A 19,373-nucleotide genomic window follows, 5' to 3' on the forward strand; every position below is an offset into this window, starting at 1 on the left:
ATATTCTCATGGGATCATAGTTGCCAAAATTACAAATATTGATCCAAAAGCAATAATTATTCTCATTTTTATATATATGAAAAATATCAAACATTTATACACCAAACAAACCCATGTTTTAACTTCTCTATGAGACTACCCTAACCAACCAAAAATTTGTAGACCAAATCAAAAGCCATGCAAAATGGATTCCACCATAAAGTGTTGGAGACATGGGAGATATAAATTCCATTGGCAGCCAACCAAGTTATCACCAAAGTTAGATCAACCAATGTGTAAATGAACACTAACAAAGCATAATAAACGGTAGTATAATTGAAGCAGGCACATAAGGAGTAGGAGGATATGGGAGAATTACTTTTTAAAGTCTCAGCAGTGGATAAATACTTGAATTATTGAACGATAGTGAATTAATTTACACAAACATCCATGGAAAGTAATGACAAAAAGGGGTAAGTAGGAATTTTTCCACATGTTCCCCAGTTCTGTCGTGTTAGAATTTTCCTGGAGCTGAACATCATGTACAACACAAGACAATTTTCGTAGCGAGTACGCAGGGCATAATATGTGCCTAAAGATCTGTTTTTTGGCGATTTCCTCATCATCCGAGGCAGTATATTCATCTTCACTCAATTTTTCGTCACTTGACTTCACTTCTTCTACTCCTACAACATCCTCAGGCTTGACACATTTCTCACAGTATTCTAGTACACAAAAAGAGTCATAACTTATAAGCATTCCAGGAATAAGAAAAAAAGGCATCCTTAAAATGCCATTGTAAAAAGAAGACATGAAACTTATGCTGCAGATTGATTAGAACCAGATTTTGAAAGTGCATCTGCCATAACTCAATCTAATGCTTCCCTGGCCACAATATCTGTAATGTACAAAAAATTGACATCTAAAAAAATGGCATGAACTAACAGTATGTCTATTTTAGAGCCAAAAATAGAAGAAATAAACAACAAAAACTGAAAAGCTATCTCAACAAGATTAAAAAAATGAGTAGCAGGAAGTGCAAATGGTCATGCGCACGAGTGGAAAGGAGCAAGCTCCCTCAAAATCTGATCCAATTAAAGCTTTAAAAAAACACCTAATTTGGTTCTAATCAATCTGCAACTTCATCAAAAAATCATAAACCGGCAACTTCATCAAACAAACACAGATAGTTCAATTCCACATCCACTTTACATATATAGAATTTAAGTTTTCTTTATTTTCAGGGGGGAAATAAAACTAATTAGTGTCCAAAAGTAAACCTAAAAGCTGAACCATACAAAACCATAATTTAGTTTTAATCCATTTCATAATCATAGCTTAAATTATTTTTCAAATCTAATTATTATTCTAATTCGCTTTGCAGGTACCATATTTTAAGAGTTATAGTTTGATTAACTTTTATATATTATAACTTTGAGTTTCCATAAATTATGAAATTGGCTTTCATGGAAGCCATTAACGTTCTTCCCCATCACTTCCTTTCTGCCACATTCTAACCATATTAAAAAATAAACAACAAAAACTAGATGGTAAAGTGTTACTTTTATCTTATCCAGCAAATGAATGATAATTCGTGTAACCACAATCAAATATCAAAATTCATTTCATGCACTATCTAATCCTCTTTTTCACTAGTTCTTTAGAAGTTTCTAATGAAGAGAAACTTCAGTATTTTCACATAATCATGCTGCCAATAAAAGCAAAATACTGGCTTTTTTTTTCTTCACAAAATGTTAATCCTCATTGCTTTGATTATTCGAATATGAAACTATTTCTATTAAATGCATAAAAAGTTTATTGTTTTTGACTTCCAACTAAGAAAAATAAAGATTAGAACCCTAAGCTTAAAAATAACAATAAATAGAAAAAATTCAGAGAGAGGGAGTGAAATTACCGTCGACGCTGTTATGATTGGAGTAGCCAGCAATGGCATGGGTGAGAACAGGAAGAGGGTCGGGAAGGGCATCAGAGAAAGGCATAATTGACATACAAATGTAGACAGTAGAAGTGGTTCCACCATCCAATCCTAAAATAACCAGCAAGTTCGTTGCCACCGCCACTTTGTGCTCGAAGTCCCAGATTTCCCTATTCTGATATCTCTTGATTCCATTTTGATGACTCTAACTACCAAAAATTTCAAAAAGGGGAAATCAGAAATGTAGTGAAAAAGCCAAAAAAAGAAAAGAAGGAGAAAGAAAAAAAAAAAGGGTTGCAACTCTGCAACCAAAGGGTTTTATTGACTTAAAAGGTGAAGAAAAAGAAGAAAGAACGAAGAATAGATTGACCTAGGTCTTTTCTGCAATCAAAGGGAAAGAGGGAAACATAAAGATGAGAAAAAAAGAAAGTTACCCATGAACCGAGGGAGAAGATGATATTCTAGTGCTTCTTCATTCTCTAGGTAGAGGTGAGGGCAAAAATTGAAGAGGGAGAAAAAAATTTTACTTCGCACCGAAATGAATGGCTATTCAGTGGTGAGGGAAGGGAATGGCTATTCAACATTTTCCTGTAATACACCCTAAATAGATTCGGGCTGTAATAGCATTACAACCAACTAAATTAATGTTCAGTGGTGAGCCTGCCAAATCAAACTGGAATCTATTCATAAGGCCTCCAACCAAATATGCTCTGAGTTTATGCCCTAAAATCCCTAATTCTCTTTCTTTTCTTCCTCCTTTCTTTTTTTTTTCTATTCTTTCTCTGTTTTGTTTCTTTGTTTCTCTCTTTTTCTATTTTATTTCTTTTATTCTATAATTATAATATAATATAATAATATTTACTTAAATAATAAGTAAGTACATATAATTATTACAAGTATATGTATAATATTATTACACATGTAAATTACTATTACCATACAATTGTCAATTTATGGTTTATTTGCTTAATTAGTCCCTTTTACTTTTCTTTAATTTATAATTAAACTTTCACCATTTATTCAATTTAGTCCTTACACCTAATTATCCTTAATTCAAACTAATTCACCTAGCCAAAACCTAATTAACGACACAACTAACTTCGTAAATATTTTCAATAAATATTTACGAATCTATTTTACGAAAATAGAGTCCTGAAAATACACTTTCTAATCCCCTAAAATTTTGGGTCATTACAGAAGTGACATAAGCGGTTAGGACACCCGTCATTTTTTTGTTACGGCAAAGTTATATTTCGGATTCTTTTCAAAGACTCGATTTGATTCATTATTTTGTGAAGCTTTTGAGTTTACTAAACACACTAAAAATTCTTATCCGTTGAGAAATAATAGAAGTAATACTCATTTTATGACTATTCATTCTTATGTTTGGGACCAATACGACATACGCCATTATCTGGTAATCGGTGTTTTGTTACTTTTATTGATTGCTGCACTAGGATGACTTGGGTGTATTTGCTAAAATCGAAAAATGATGTATTTACATGCTTCTAATTTTTTTATAAAATGGTTTGTTCTCAATTTGATGCTAAGATACAGGTTTTTAGAACTGACAACGGTACAGAGTACAATTTTGATACATATTTGGAGTCTTATGGGATAATTCATCAAACAACTTGTCCCAGTACTAGTTCATAGAATGGAGTTGCTGAAAGGAAAAACATGCATTCGCTAGAAGTCATCAGATCTCTTATGTTTTCCTTGAACCTTCCAAAACCATTCTAGGGGGACACAATTCTTGTAGTTGCCTACCTTATTAATAGAATACCACTAAGAACCCTTAATTTCAAAAGTCCCTTGGAAGTTTTACAAGGTAAAAATAATTATACTGTTCCTTTTAGGATATTTGGATGTGTTTGTTATGTCCATTATCGAAAAACAGGCAACTTAGATCCACGAGCCCTTAAATGCGTGTTCATTGGGTATTCTCCAACACAAAAAGGTTACAAGTATTATCATCCTCCTTCACGAAGAACTTTCATTAGTATGGATGTTACATTTAGACAAATTGAGCCTTATTATGGTACAACTCAATCACCTATTCAATGGGTGAACAATGAGAGAGAAGAAGTGATACTTGACTTGGTAACTATTGAAAACCTTATTCCAAAAAACACCATTGTTCAAGAAGAAGCTATTGTTCAGGGGGAGACTATTGTTCCAGAAAACACAATTGTTCAAGGAGAAGCTACTGCTCAGGGGGAGACTATTGTTTAAAAAGAGATTGTTGGACGTTTGGTCAAACCAAATTGATAATACTCTAAAATGAAATACTTTTATGTGTTAATTGCATATATATTTTGAGGATGATTCTACTAAATTGTGCTTTCTATGGTTTTTTTAATCTTGTAGGGACCTAATTGAAGGTAAAAGGAAATTTAAGGGTAAAAAGTGTAAATTTAAAGATAAAATGGGCCATGCGAAATAGAAAAGAAGTGGTGCCAAAAATAAAAAAAATGTGAAAGACTTGGGGGCAAAAATTCAAAGAAGAGATTTATAAACATACAGCTCTATTTAAACTTGAATTTTATTAGGATTATTGTTAGAATTATTATTTAGATATAATTTCAGCTTTTATCTTTATTTATCTTTTAGAGTTTAAATAGGAACAAACTAGATTTTCTATGTACTATAAATAGGGGATGGAGTAACATAAATATGGACTTATCTTTTTTGTAAAAACTCTCTCTCCCTAAAGCTCTTAGCTTTTTGTTCCTTTTATTTTTCAATAAAATTCCATTTTATTAAACTTATTTGTTTTTTCTCGAAAAGTATGAGTCACTAAACTCATCTAGCCAAAGGTTATCAAGATTCCCCAAAAAAAGGTTCATGAGGCTTAGAACCCGCACTTAGCCTTCTCAATGAATATTCATCGTTTCTCTGCATTACAGGACTGATGCTTTTGTCCATATCCTTCCAAAATAGATCTTTTCATCTTGTGTAAAGGTAGCTGCTTTGTTTGTTTTGGGAAGGTTGCACAGTCGGTTTGTTAGCTTACTGCGTCAGAGGCTGTCGAGCCCAAGAGACAAAATGGCCTGGCATTCGCCATTGAGAAGTGATGATCTAGTATAACACGGTCACACAAAAGTGACGGTTGGCTAGAGTCAAGTTCCTCTAAATTGTAAGGCTAGAATCTAAGTGGAGCTGGTGGTCATAGTCGTCCTCTTCACTATAACTGGCTTATTCTGTCGTGAGAATGATTACTTAAAAACCTAAGATTGAACCCATAGAGGATCGAGATAACCGAATGCTAGAATTCCTTAAATCGAAGAATTGTTTTCTTCAATTCTGTTTCTTTTTTACAATTTCAATTTCAATTCATACAATTTCAATTCATCCATATTTTTAATTTTTTCTTTTTTATTTTTTCCAAGCACGTCGTTTTTCTTAGACATGACTGTGCCAAGAATTTCGAGGAACAAGAAGATATACCAATCCAATCCCTGAGGATTGGCTCTACTTCCCTTATACTATTCTTTTTGTGATTTCATAAGGATAGGTTCTTTTTTGTGCTTTCAACGACACACTAAATTTTGGCACCGTTGTCGAGGATTAGTAACGTACTAATCTTGTTTAATTCTTTCTTATGACCAGATCTGCTCTAGGTATTCTTGTATTTGTTTGAGAAATAGAGAAGGCTACGAGAGCTAATTGTAAGGAAACAAAGCTACGTAAAAAGTAGTCAGATGTGGTAGGGACTCAGAGTAACCCACTATCGAAAATAGAAGTAGACGATGAAGTTTAATCTAAAGTTAACGAAAGCCCTACTCAAACACTCGAAAACGAAAAAATAGGAGTTGATCTACCAGAAGAAGTGTTTAACGCTAGGGTTAACAAAAACCTGAATCTAGCACATCAATCTATGGCTCAAACGATTCGGTAATTGGCTGAAGCTCCTATAGAACAACCGTCGTTATGCATTGTGTATCCTACTATAGATACTAATTTTGAACTGAAGCCAGGATTAATCTAGTTATTGCAACCTTTCCGCGGATTACAAAATGAAAATCCATACAAAAATCTAAAAGAGTTTTATATCGTTTGTTTTCATATGAAACCTCAGGGCGTAACTGAGGATCAAATCAGATAGTGTGTATTCCCTTTTTCCCTAGCAGATTCTGCTAGGGATTGGTTGTTTTATCTACCTCTTGGATCTATTACAACTTGAACTGATCTTTTCCATTTGTTTCTCAACAGTTTTTTCTCAGAATCGCGTGCAGCTGAGTTAAGAAAGGAGATCGTTGAGATAAGGCAGAAAGATGTGGAGTCTCTTTACGACTATTAGGAGCGATTTAAGAAGTTATGTGCAAGTTGCCTACAACATGGGATAACAGAACAGTCTCTGCTCCAATACTTCTATTAGGGCTTATTGCCAGTGGAGGAGCAATTGTCAACATGACTCCTTAACAGGCAAAGGACTTGATATCCATGATGGCTGCAAATACTCAGCAATTCCTAGCCAATCCTGAGCCCCCCAGAAGGGTTCACCTACTAAGTATTTCAGCTTTAGAAGATAATGTTTATCGACTTACTAATATTATGAATTCTCTTTTTGCAATAAAAATAAGACCAACCTGACTATACGGAATTTGTACAACACCCGAACATACAACTAATGCATTTCCTAGTTTGTGTGACGATACTAGAAACCATTTATATGTTGTGGTGACCCTTATGCTAATACTTATAATCGAGGGTGGAAAGATCATCCCAACTTGAGTTACGGAGCTAACTACGGTACAACCAGCCATACCCAACTTATTCTGTAGAGATCCTTAAGTTATGTTATTAACCCTATTCAAGACTAATAACGTCTAATCTCTAGATTGAATAATTGAGACTTTTCTCTAATTAACACCCTAGGGCTACACTAACTTGATCTATAAGTCCCCTTATTATTTTTCACCCTAATCCGGTAAAATCTTGTCACCCTATATCTAGGCGCGCAATCAACTCCGCTTAATTATGACAAATGTACTCTTAGATAGGGTCTATTCCTCCTCTAAATAAGAGCTTGTCTTGAATCAGTATCCTGGGATATTAAAACAAAAATTAAGAACTCATAATTAAAAACAAGTTAAATATTTATCATACGATTCAGAAAATAATAACAAGATTCGTCTTAGGTTTCATTCCCCTTAGGTATTTAGGGGTTTTAGTTCATAACTAAATAAGAAAACATCTTAGAAGAATAAAGAATACAAAACATAAAGAAAACCCAAAACTCCTGAAGGGAAATTGAGGAGAGATCTTCAGTCTTGATGATGAATCCGGCTTCTGAGATGAATCAATCGGCTTTCTTGGAGCAATTCCTTACTCCCTATTCTGTGTGTCCCCTTTTCTCCTCTTCTAGGGTGTATTTATAGGCTTTGGAATGCCTATGAGCCCTCAAAAGTGACCTTTTTCAAATTGGACTTAACTTGGGCTCGGCAGGGACATGCCCGTGTGACACGCCCGTGTTTGATTACTTCAAGCCGTGTTCAAGCCTGCCAAATTGACACAGCCGTGTGGTCTGCCCATGTAAGGAGGTCCTGGCCGTGTTGATTTCGTACTTTGGCCCATTTTCTCCATTTTTGGCCTGTTTCTTGTTCCTTTCACTCTCTTATGCTCTCCTAAGTATAAAACATGAAATTTAAGCATTAGGAGCATCAAATTCACCAATTCTAATGAGAAATCATCCATAAAATGAATTTAAACATAGGGTAAAAATATGTATAATTTACGGTTTATCAAATACCCCCACACTTAAGCATTTGCTTATCCTCAAGCAAAATCCTCAACTCATAATCAAAATGAATTCTCCTCAACTTATAATTATTATCGATAATATCTCAAAATAATCCATAGGTAATCATACATTGAAAATTCAACTAAAAGAACATAAAAGTTTCAAACATTCCATGTTAAGTATTTAATCATGCAAACATAGGTGTCTCTCTGCATCTAAGTAATTACCTTTGATTTAAAATATCACAGAGTTTCACATCCTCACTAAAGATTCACTCAAATCACTCGAGGTGTTTAAGGAAAAAAATTGAACCACTCAATAGTCAATAATGAAAAGTCATTACCATAGGCTTGCATGAAAATCAAATCTCCACCACTATAATTTAAGATGATACATCAATCAAAAGGTCTTTAGAGGGTTGTAGTACGGCTTGGTTAGGGGGTGTGGTCACAAGCTGAAAGAAAGGGTTAGAATCGAGATTGAATTGAAAAATTGCCTAACTAGAAAAAGAGTTAGTCTTCATTTGCATACAACAGAGCTTCTCTCAGAATATGAAATTACAAATATGTATACATAGTTTTTTTTTAAGAACAAGTTAAATACATAGGCTAACTTATTACAAACAAGACATAGCTAATCAATTTCTTCAACTCAAATCTCGACAAAAATAGGGATCAAATTAATTTAGGGGATTTCAACAATAATGGGTTAAGGGTCAAAATTAACGGTAATACAAGAAATGACTTGTTAGGTTCAAGGGGGTTTACTAGGGGTTAATCGTGGAGGTAGGCTTTTCATGGCATGAGTGGGTTAATCCTAACTGCCGTAATCATTTTGATATACCAAATCAAATGGTGTGGTCTCGACATGCATAATCAAGCAAGATAACCAAATTTAATAATTAAAGATAAAATTTCTAAAATCTAATAAAAATAAAAAGTAGTTTCGATAAAAATTAAAAATATAATATAAGAAATAAATATTTCTAAACATCTTCATCGCTGGATGGTTCGCGAGGTGGGACTGGCGATGAGATGTGGAGGTGCTGACAAATCTGCTGTAGAGTAGCATCAATGTTGTCAAATCATTGAAAACACTGCTGCTCATATTGTGTGAGGCGCTTAGAGATGTTAGCATATGAAGCCGTCGCATGAACTAGACGGGAGGGTGGTGGTGGCTGAGTCGGTGGGCCCTCGTGCTGTGGGGGGACAATATCAGGAATGTCCTTGTAGGCTTATTCCTCGGTAGATTAAACGAGGCGATATTGGGGAGGGTAAGTTCCTTGGCGCTTCTCGATCATCCTCATGCTAAGCATGCTTGAGATGCCTTGTGGAGACATCTGGCCAATGAGGGTGAGGGATAATTCTTGGGCCACGGTGTTGAGGAGCCTGAAAAGTCGCGCCAGCCGAGTCACGTAGGGGCCAATGGAGATGACCCCCTTCCTATGCCGCTCTGTCTGGTGCTGAATCGCAAGAGCGATGAAATAGGCAAGGTCGATGACATGCCCTTGTGACATGCACCATAAGAAGTAGATGTCTTGGGTAGTGACGATACCAGTGCTCTCTCGCCTCTCTGTAATCGTGTGAACTAAAATAGCGTGTAAGTACCTCATGGATGGTGTAACACCCGAAACCCGGCCAAGACGTTATGACCGGATCCAACATGCCACATCGAAGCGTTCAAAACATTTTATATTGTTGATCCAGAAAAACTTACTTAGTGTTTTAAAAGATAATTTCATTATAGGTTAAAGTGAATGGAAGCTGTGCACCAGGTAGGAAACCGAAAAAGAGGTGGTGAGTCCATCAGACTGCTTAAGTACCAAGCTCCCTTCAGATCCAATCCTAGACATGCATACCGCCATTGCGACACCTTAACGTCATGGATATTTCTAGGAAACTGATTTGATTAAGTCATTTTTAGGAAAAGTGATTAATTTTGGAAAATACTTTCATTGCGGAAGCTTTGCTTGTTGTCGTGTTATTTTGAAATCAATTGTTGTTTTTAAAAACGCGCCCTAAAGCTATCCAATTTCAATAGTTAAAATAAGTAATACCTATCTTAGTAATACATATTAAAACCATCAAAAATAATTAAGCGGCCTTATTACATTTAAAACCCCAAAACTTCAAACGTAAATAAAAAGATGTCCAGTTCACCAGGAGAAAATCAAACTTTCAGAACGGGTGGCCACTCCGAATTCCCTCACAGCTCCAAGACCACTATGGTTGGGGATTACCTGCGTGGATGAAAATAAAAAGGGTGAGTTTGGGGAAACTCAGTGTGTAAATTAACCCAACCATAGCCTATATCAGCTCAAACCACAGAAATAGAATAAGTTGGCCTTAGCCTAGAACAGAATTCAGAACAAAGCCCATAGGCCCATAACAGAACAGAACAAATATTACATGTTTATGCAGAAACCCAACCATATCCAACCGTATACACCCCCATACCATCCTTACACCGTGTGGGGAGACAACTCGACTCACCCAACCGCTACACATCACAGAATTTGCAGCATGGCTGCCAGAACAGATAATGTGACAGAGTCACCAGATACAGATAATTGTGGCAGAGCCACCAGAACAGATATATGTGGCAGAGCCACCAGATCAGATATTTGTGCCATAGCCACCAGGACGCTTCCTCCATAATATAACCCATGTCCCCATGTAACAAAAATAATATGTCATGGCATACGTATACAGAAACAGAACATCATGCTTTTCAGAAAAAAATAACCCTAGGGGTATAACGGTAATTTTGCATACATAGGGGTGTTCAAGTAATTTCACTATTCTTAAGGTTTTCATACATAACATAGCCATTTACGTATGATCAGAAACACTTACCGCGTTTTCTTACCAACTTGGGCCCGTTGGCCCATTATCCTGTTTTTGGCCTATTAAGCCCAAAAATATTGAAATGCACGGAATCGCGCACTCTGCAGTCTTATCACTTTAATTTACCATATACATCAAACTATTAATCTCATGAGCATTCACACACTCGCAAGATCTCAAAATACCGGCTTTTCAGCATTTCGGCTTTTCGGCTTGTGCCGATCTAGTCTATAAGAGGGTGTTAGTTACACACCTGTTTGCGACGATATACTGACGAGATCCACACACGAACTGCCTACAATTGGATTACTAACACGTTAATCTAACTATTCAAATATGAACTACGTATTAACCCCTTACAATATTCGGCCAACCACACCTACAGATCATAGTAAGCTTATAAGAAATCAATAAGCAATTCATTAACAAATTTTTGTCAGTGTTTACCACATAATCATAATTTCACTGCAAGTTGTCTTCCTGAGCAATAGTCACTAAACCATTTATAACTGGAGCTATGAAACTCCAAATCAAGTGCCGTTAATTTTCCCTGAAAATAGACTCATGTATCTTCTATCCATAAAATGTTTAGAATTTTTGGTTTAGCCAATCAATACCAGAGTTTTCTCAAAGTTTCCCATGTTTTACTGTTTGACTAATCTGACCACTCTTCATTACGAATCAAATTTCTCAGTGTACAGAATTCAAAATATGTTCTTGTTTATTTCATTTGAAACTAGACTCAATAATATTTAATTACATAATTTATTCAGCTTTTAATTCATCTCCCACAATTTATGGTGATTTTCCAAAGTCACGTTACTGCTGCTGTCCCAAGCAGATTTATTACCAAAGCACTCTTTCACACATACCTTGCATGCATGTTATTTAAACATGTATATCACCAATAAATCCTCACATATCTATGATTTTACTTAAGTATAATCTCTATTTCATCATTTTAAAGCACAACATGTTAGCCGATTTTTCCCTTTAGCATCTAAGACACATGCATGCTCATTTGTTTGGCTCAACTTCACCTATCTTCCATTTTTCATCAAAAGAACATGAAACAACAACCATTTCCTTCATTTTAATTCATGACTAAATGCTCACAACACAACTAAAAACCAAAATGTGCTTCAAGAGTTAAGGTAGAATCAAGAAGAACTCATGAACCTCAAAATAAAAGCAAACTACCATGAACTTACCTTCAATTTTCTTCCCCAAGTGACCGAACATTCAAGAGCTTTCTCCTCTCCTTTCTCTTCTCTAACTTTAGGCTATGATGAACAAAGATGGACAAAACTTTGTTCTTTTCACCCCTTTTTTTTAATAAAATTTCATATTTCATTCATTTAATTCTTTAATACAAAAGACATGAAATTCCCATCATGGAACATTTACCGAACCCATTATCATGGAACATTTACCTAACCCATTATCATGAAACATTTACCTAACCCATTATCATGGAACATTTACCTAACCCATTATCAATTTGTATCAATTTGTACCATAAATTATGGATATCAAGTGCACATTTTGTCTACAACAACATGATGGCCGGCCACTTCATGTAAAATGGGAGGTTTGACATGCAAATCCTCCTATTTTGCACTACTATTTATTTGGCCACTACAAATTAGCCTATAGCATTTTCAAACATTTTCACATATGTCCTATTTCATAATTTCACTCACAAATGACAAAATCAAAGCATGAAATTTTTCCAACATTCACAGAATTTTCGAAAATTGGGGCATTATAGATGGTGGGAGAACTAATGCCTTAGAGCGGCTAGGATTGTAGGAGGCCCTGCTAGGGGCCAAAGTGTGCTAGCACTTCGAGGGAAAGAAATGTATGTAGCGACTGAGAGCATGTTGTTCATTCTCCTCCTTGAACTCCTCCGTATATAAGTCTAGTGCATCACCAAACTCTGGGACGCTTAGCTGGCGGATTAACTCACCTAAGCGAAACTGGACCGTGCCAGGATCATCGTACCGTGTCATTACGATCTGAAGATGGAACGTTGAGCAGAGTTCCATTGCGAGCTCGAGGTATGTTGGCTCGATAATCCCGAAGAACAGCTCCCAACGGTCAGTGGTTAAGGGAGCCCGAATCTCGTCAGCCATCTGAACTTGTTCTATAGCAGCCCTGTCGATGCAGTGGCCCGCAATTAAGGGTCGGGCCTGAAGTATTTGAAAAAGCTCTTCTTGGGGCGCTCGGGGGAACTGCAGGAGAGGGTGACAAATTTTTGTAGTTGGACCCGTGGAAGATAACTCTCCCTTCCTCTTCTTCGAGGTTGGTACGGCAATTTTCTTTCCTTTTGAAGACGACATTGTGTACCTGCAAGTGGAAACATCAATCCGTCTTTCTGATGAGTGGGCAATTTATAATATATAAAAGGAATGCGACTAAATTCGAAAAGGAAAATACATGAATATATTCAGCCACAATTACTAAATTAAAACAATAAGTTTAATGACCCATTTCGATGTGGCATGAGCATGGTGATATAAGTAAAAATGGCAAGGAATGGAATGCAAAATACTATATGAATGAAAAGAGATGTCAACACAAAATGCATGATTATTTCAACTATCCTAGCCATGAATATTTACTTCTAACTAATTACATGAAGTGTAGGAATCATGTAATGAGTAAGATTTTAAACATGAGAAAGGTGATAACTTGTTTGATAAATGAAATTTATGTGATTATCAATATGGAAATAACATGAAAAACATAGATTAATATAATAAATAGCATTATAAATCAGTGAAATACAAGAAAAAAGAGTAAACAAACGCAAAGGGAAGAGAGTGGGCATCGAGAATAGAGTTGTAGGCGGCGCACAGGCGTGGCAGTGGGGCCGTGTGGAGTTGCAACGGCTAGGTTTAGGGTTTTTAGAATGGTCAAGAAAGTGAATAGTGCAAGGTATTTATAGATTTTGGGGCACATGGCCATGGCACACGCCCGTGTTCCCCAACTTCAGCCCGTGTGATTCATGAGTTTCAAATTTGGGCGCGTCTGACATTTAGTACACGCCCGTGTTCCTCGGGCGTGTGAGTTCACATGGCCGTGTCGCACGGCCGTGTCTAGCTTCGTTCGCTTCTCCCACGCCCGTGTGTACAAGCCCCATGCCCGTCTTAATTTGACAGGTTTGACTACGAGTGTTAGACACGGGCGTGTCGCACGCCCGTGTTGTTTTAAACGGTTCACCCACGGTTCATCCACATGGGCGTATGGCACGCTCGTGTTGTTTTGGCAGGCTCGACCACGGCCATATCGCATGGCCGTGGCATTTTATCGTAGCCCATGTTGGGGAAATCCTTGCCTTGTTTTCACACGGCCTTAAGCATGCCCGTGTGCTTGGCCGTGTCTCTGTGAAAACACCTGTATTCAAGATTTCTATTAGTAAGTTAAGAGTTAAATACCAAAATTTAAAGAAATTAATATTGTTAGTGCTCGGGTTGCCTCCCGAGAAGCGCTTATTTATAGTCTAAGCTCGACTTACCTCTTCAGTGAATGGTCATGATGGTTTGAGGAGTTTATACTCCTCATTCTTGCTATCAATCTCATCAAAATAAGGTTTTAAGCGGGTGTTGTTTACCTTAAAAGTGCTAAACTTGGGATGACTCACCTCTACCGTACCGAATGAAAAAAATACTGAGTACCGTTAGAGGGATTTTCTCATTCGATGTGGTAGTGACAATGTGGGGATCTGCGGCATCTAATAAGACCTTATCACCAACCTTAAGTTGATTTGGAGAGGTATCAGGCTCGTTTTAGCGTAGTTTTAGTTTGTCGGGTGTTCTTAGCTTGTGCGTCTGCCATTCATCGAGCTCCTCGATTTGTAGTCTTCGATCTTCATGAACAGGTCCTCTACTATTGCTTGAGAACGACTCGTGTGCTTCCTTCAGACTCATTTTCTGCAAAGTAGGTTGCACCATATTGTTAGGTTTAGTAGAATGGTTTAAATGATCACCTTCAATTCCTGATGTGTTGTCAAAGTTGTGAGCTTGAAGGGTGATTGTTTTGTCTCCCACCCGGTGTGTGAGTTCACCTGTGCCAACATCAATGATGGTTTTAGCAGTTGCTAAAAAGGGCCTTCCTAGAATTAAGGGAGTGTTGCCATCCTCTTCTATGTCTAGAACAATAAAGTCAACGGGAAATATAAATTTATCGATTTTAACTAGCACATCTTCAATAATACCCCTAGGGAATCTTATAGTTTTATCTGCTAATTGAATGCTCATCCTAGTCTGTTTGGGTTTCCCGAGACCTAGTTGCTTAAACATTTTGTAAAGTAGGACGTTGATACTAGCCCCTAGATCAGTCAATGCATAATTAACGTCTAAACTACCAATTAAGCAAGGAATCGTAAAACTCCCTGGATCTTTTAGTTTGTTGGATAGTTTATTTTGGAGAATGGCTGAGCAAACTATGTTCAACTCCACATGCGACGCCTCGTCCAACTTTCGCTTATTTCCTAAAAGCTCCTTTAAAAATTTCATTGCGTTTGGCATCTGCGATAGAGCTTCAATAAACGATAAGTTAATATGTAATTTTTAATTGTTCATCTGAGCGGTCTTTCCTTATCGCGTTGGGGTATGGCACACGAGGTGTATATTCGACAGTCACTGGTTTGTTTTTATTATAATCTGCCTCACCTTGACCTTTGCTTACCACAGTTTCGTGCCTCGGTTCTAGTTCAGGCTCAATGACTCTTTCGTCATCTTGAATATTAATTGCGTGGAGTTGTTCCCTTGGGTTAGGTTCGGTATTACTTAGCAAACTACCTTGTGGTCGTTCAGAGATTAGTTTGGAAAGCTGGCCTATCTGAGTCTCGAGCCCTTGGATCGACGCTTGTTGATTCTTAAGTGTTGTCTTGGTGTTCTGAAAACGGGTTTCTGACACTGATATGAACTTTGAGAGCATCTCTTCAAGATTTGGCTTCTTTTCCTGTTGGTAAGGTGGTTGTTGGTAGCCCGGAGGATGTTGTGGTCTTTGATTTCCTTGACCACCCCACGAGAAATTAGGGTGGTTCCTCCAACCTGCATTATAAGTGTTACTATATGGATTGTTTTGAGGTCGAGGATTATTACCCATGTAGTTTAATTTCTCGTTATCCATGTTGTAGCCATAATGTTGGTATTCCGAATGGTTTGTTCCACTGCTACTTGCTTCGCACTGCATTACTGGGTGAACCTGTGAAGAATAAAGAAAATCATCAATCTTTTTATTTGAGAGTTTTACCTTATTAGAGAGCATGGTGACCGAATCGACGTTATAAACACCGGCTATTTTCGTTGGCTTTATCCTCATGACTTGCCACTATAGTTATTCAGTGACATCTCCTCTAAAAACTCATAGGCATCTTTCGGTGTTTTATTATTGATGGTTCCACCCACCGCCGCGTCAACCATTTGCCGAGTCGAAGGATTCAGACCATTGTGAAATGTTTGTACTTAGAGCCAAAGCTGTAACCCATGGTGAGGGCACCTTCTCAAAAGGTCCTTGTATCTCTCACATGCATCGTAGAGTGTTTCTAAATCCATCTGCACAAAAGAAGAGATATCATTACGTAATTTAGTTGTTTTAGCCGGCGAAAAATATTTTAGTAAAAATTTTTCGGTCATTTGTTCCCAAGTAGTAATTGACCCTCGTGATAACAAGTTCAACCATTGTTTAGCTTTATTCCTCAATGAAAAGTGAAACAACCAAAGACGAATGGCATCATCAGAAACGCCATTGATTTTAAATGTATTGCATAGTTCTAAAAACTTGGCTAAATGAGCGTTGGGATCCTCATCCTGCAAACCATCAAACTGAACAAATTGATGTATCATTTGAATAGTGTTAGGTTTTAATTCAAAAGTATTTACAGCTACAGCAGGTCTAACTATGCTCAATTCAGTTCCTGTTAAAGAGGGTTTAGCATAATCATACATAGTGTGTGGAGCAGGATTTTGATTAACCGCAATTGCAGGAGGTAGCTGATTGCCTTGGTTTTCAGCCATTTTTTCAGTTGGGGGTTGAGTATCGTCTTCTTGCTCGTTCTCCATGTATCTTAAGCTTCGCCTTATTTCTCTTTGGTTTCTACGTACTATACAATCGATTTCTTCGTCAAAAAGTAATGGTCCCGACGGGTTTCTTCTAGTCATAAACTATGAAAACCTGCCAAGAGAAGGAAAAAGTAAGTTAATAAATAATAAAAAATTAAATTAAATTGCAAGAAAAATAAATGGCTAAAGTAATAAAAATTAAGCGTTCCTAATATCTTAGTTCCCCAGCAACGGCGCCAAAAACTTGATCCTGTTATTTCATGATAGGTTTTAAATATTTATAATTACTCATTCTTGAACTAACTATTATCGCGATGTAGGCAAGTGTACCTATCGAATAGTAGTATAGTTTTAGCAAGACCGGATTGTAGAACCCAAATGAACTAAAGTACTAGTAATGACTGTCTTTTTATTATCTAGCCTAAGAATAATGGGGTTTTGTTTTAATTAACTAATTATCTAAACAAAGAACGCACAGAGAAAAGAATTGGGGAATTGCTTTTAGGAAAAATCGATTGACTTAAGACAATACCTAAGGAAAAATCCACCTAGACTTTACTTGTTATTCTGGCTCCGAATCGGACGATTTATTCATTCAACTTGTTCCGTAAAGATCTCGAAGTTATGTTATTATCCCTATTCAAGACTTATAACGTCTAATCCCTAGATTGAATAACCAAGACTTTTCTCTAATTAACACTCAAGGGTTGCATTAACTCGATCTATAGATCCCCTAATTAGGTTTCACCCTAATCCGGAAAAATCTTGTCACCCTATGTCTAGGCGCGCAATCAACTCTGCTTAATTATGACAAATGTACTCTTAAACAGGGTCTATTCCTCCTCTGAATAAGAGCTTGTCTTGAATCAGTATCCTAGGTTATTAAAACAAGAATTAAGAACACATAATTAAGAACAAGTTAAATATTTATCATACGATTCAGAAAATAATAACAAGATTCGTCTTAGGTTTCATTCCCCTTAGGTATTTTGGGGTTTTAGTTCATAACTAAATAAGAAAACATCTCAGAAGAATAAAGAATACAAAACATAAAGAAAACCCAAAACTCCTGAGGAGAAATTGAGGAGAGATCTTCAGTCTTGATGATGAATCCAGCTTCTAAGATGAATCAATCGGCTTCCTTGGAGCAATTCTTTAATCCCTATTCTGTGTGTCCCCTTTTCTCCTCTTCTAGGGTGTATTTATAGGCTTTGGAATGCCTATGAGCCTTCAAAAGTGGCCTTTTCTGAATTGGACTTAACTTGGGCTCGGCAGGGACACGTCTGTGTGACACGCCCGTGTTCGATTACTTCAAGCCGTGTTTGAGCCTGCCAAATTGACACGGCCATGTGGTCTGCCCGTGTGAAGAGGTCCAAGCCGTGTTGATTTAGTACTTTGGCCCATTTTCTCCGTTTTTGGCCCGTTTCTCGTTCCTTTCGCTCTCTTATGCTATCCTAAGTATAAAACATGAAATTAAAGCATTAGGAGCATCGAATTCACCAATTCTAATGAGAAATCATCCATAAAATGAATTAAACATGGGGTAAAAATATGTATAATTTACGGTTTATCAACTGCCTTGTCCTCGTTTTTGCCCACATTTGTTTTTTTAGAATATTCTTCATCTTTTCATGCCCAAGATTTTAACCAGGAATTGCCCACTATTTGACCTGCGAGCATGATTGTTGTCTACTAAGTTAGTTATGATTTTGCTAGTTTGATTTCATCTCCACTGTTTTATTTCTATTAAGATAAAATGATTATGATTAATAAAGCTAACCCTATCTTGCTTATAGTAAAATCGATTAAGTCTAAATGCAAAGAGGATACTTAATACAATTGTATGCTAAATTTATTTTCATGATTGCTACGTAGTTATCGAAACTTATTTTTGACACTTGATTGTTTTTCCTAGTCCTCTAAAATTAAGATTTTGTTTCATTAAAAATGATAATAATAATAAATTTTGATACTTCCATAGTTCTGAGCACAGCTTAAAATGTGACTGACTAAGTAACGGGGGTAGGGTGCTTGGGTTATCATCCTACTTCGCGTCAAAAAATTGTGTGACGTGTTAGGTAAAACTCCACTAACCGGAACTAAACAAAAAAAAAATTAAGATTGTGTTGGGCTGAGTAACCAGGGTGGGGTGCTTAGGTTGTTATCCTACTTCGTGTCAAAAGGTTCGATACATTCTTAAACAAAAAAAACATATATATAAATATAATAAATTAGGAGTATGTTAGGCTAAGTAATCGGGGTAGGGTGCTTGGTTGTCAACCTTCTTCGCGCCAAAAGGTTCAATATATTCTTAAGAAAGGAAAAACAATAAAAAGGGAAAAAAAAGGAAAAAAAATACAAGTGAAAAATATTTAATAATAAATTGCATTTGGGGACTAAGGGTGGAAACAAATAGGTGTCTTGGTAAGTTTAGTAAATTACCTAATTTTCATGAAATAATGCAAGTCGATTTAATTTTTGTGTGTTTAAGTTTTTTAGTTTTACTTAAAGCAAGCTAAAGGTTCTCTTTATTTTCATGTGCATTATGCCTAATTTTTATAAAACTTTGGAGTGATAATTCTTTCATGGTAAAATCTAAATAACGTAATGGATAAGAACCATACTTGAGGGCAAGCATGGGCTAAGTAGGGGGAATATAATAATACTCTAAAATGACATACTTTTATGTGTTAATTGCATATATATTTTGAGTATGATTCTACTAAATTGTGTTTTTTATGGTTTTTTATCATGTAGGGATCAAATTGAAGGCAAAAGAAATTTAGGGGAAAAAG

At 36.4% G+C, this 19,373-nt stretch overlaps 1 protein-coding gene and 1 non-coding gene across 2 annotated transcripts; one reads left to right on the plus strand and one right to left on the minus strand.

Annotated features, from left to right (window-relative positions):
* Positions 1-354: 354 nt before the first annotated feature.
* Positions 355-2,728, minus strand: LOC107933952 (uncharacterized). Its single transcript, XM_016866276.2, has 3 exons — positions 2,350-2,728; positions 1,895-2,124; positions 355-704 (listed from the first exon to the last, which is right to left on the minus strand). Exons 2-3 carry the CDS (start codon positions 1,986-1,988, stop codon positions 370-372), a joined length of 429 nt encoding a protein of 142 aa, XP_016721765.1. The 5' UTR covers positions 1,989-2,124; positions 2,350-2,728; the 3' UTR covers positions 355-369.
* A 13,269-nt stretch (positions 2,729-15,997) lies between these two features.
* Positions 15,998-16,104, plus strand: LOC121205905 (small nucleolar RNA R71). Its single transcript, XR_005900978.1, has one exon. It is a non-coding gene; the product is annotated as a small nucleolar RNA R71 (small nucleolar RNA).
* Positions 16,105-19,373: the final 3,269 nt, after the last annotated feature.

The sequence above is a fragment of the Gossypium hirsutum genome, chromosome A08, assembly GCF_007990345.1.
Source record: "Gossypium hirsutum isolate 1008001.06 chromosome A08, Gossypium_hirsutum_v2.1, whole genome shotgun sequence".
Taxonomy (NCBI): Eukaryota; Viridiplantae; Streptophyta; class Magnoliopsida; order Malvales; family Malvaceae; genus Gossypium; species Gossypium hirsutum.

Bases quoted from the DNA above. Each gene is read 5' to 3' on its own strand.
- LOC107933952 (XM_016866276.2), bottom strand. From the start codon at position 1,988: ATGTCAATTATGCCTTTCTCTGATGCCCTTCCCGACCCTCTTCCTGTT. The intron at 705-1,894 runs GTAATTTCACTC...TTTGTGTACTAG, and splicing joins CAATCATAACAGCGTCGACG to AATACTGTGAGAAATGTGTC.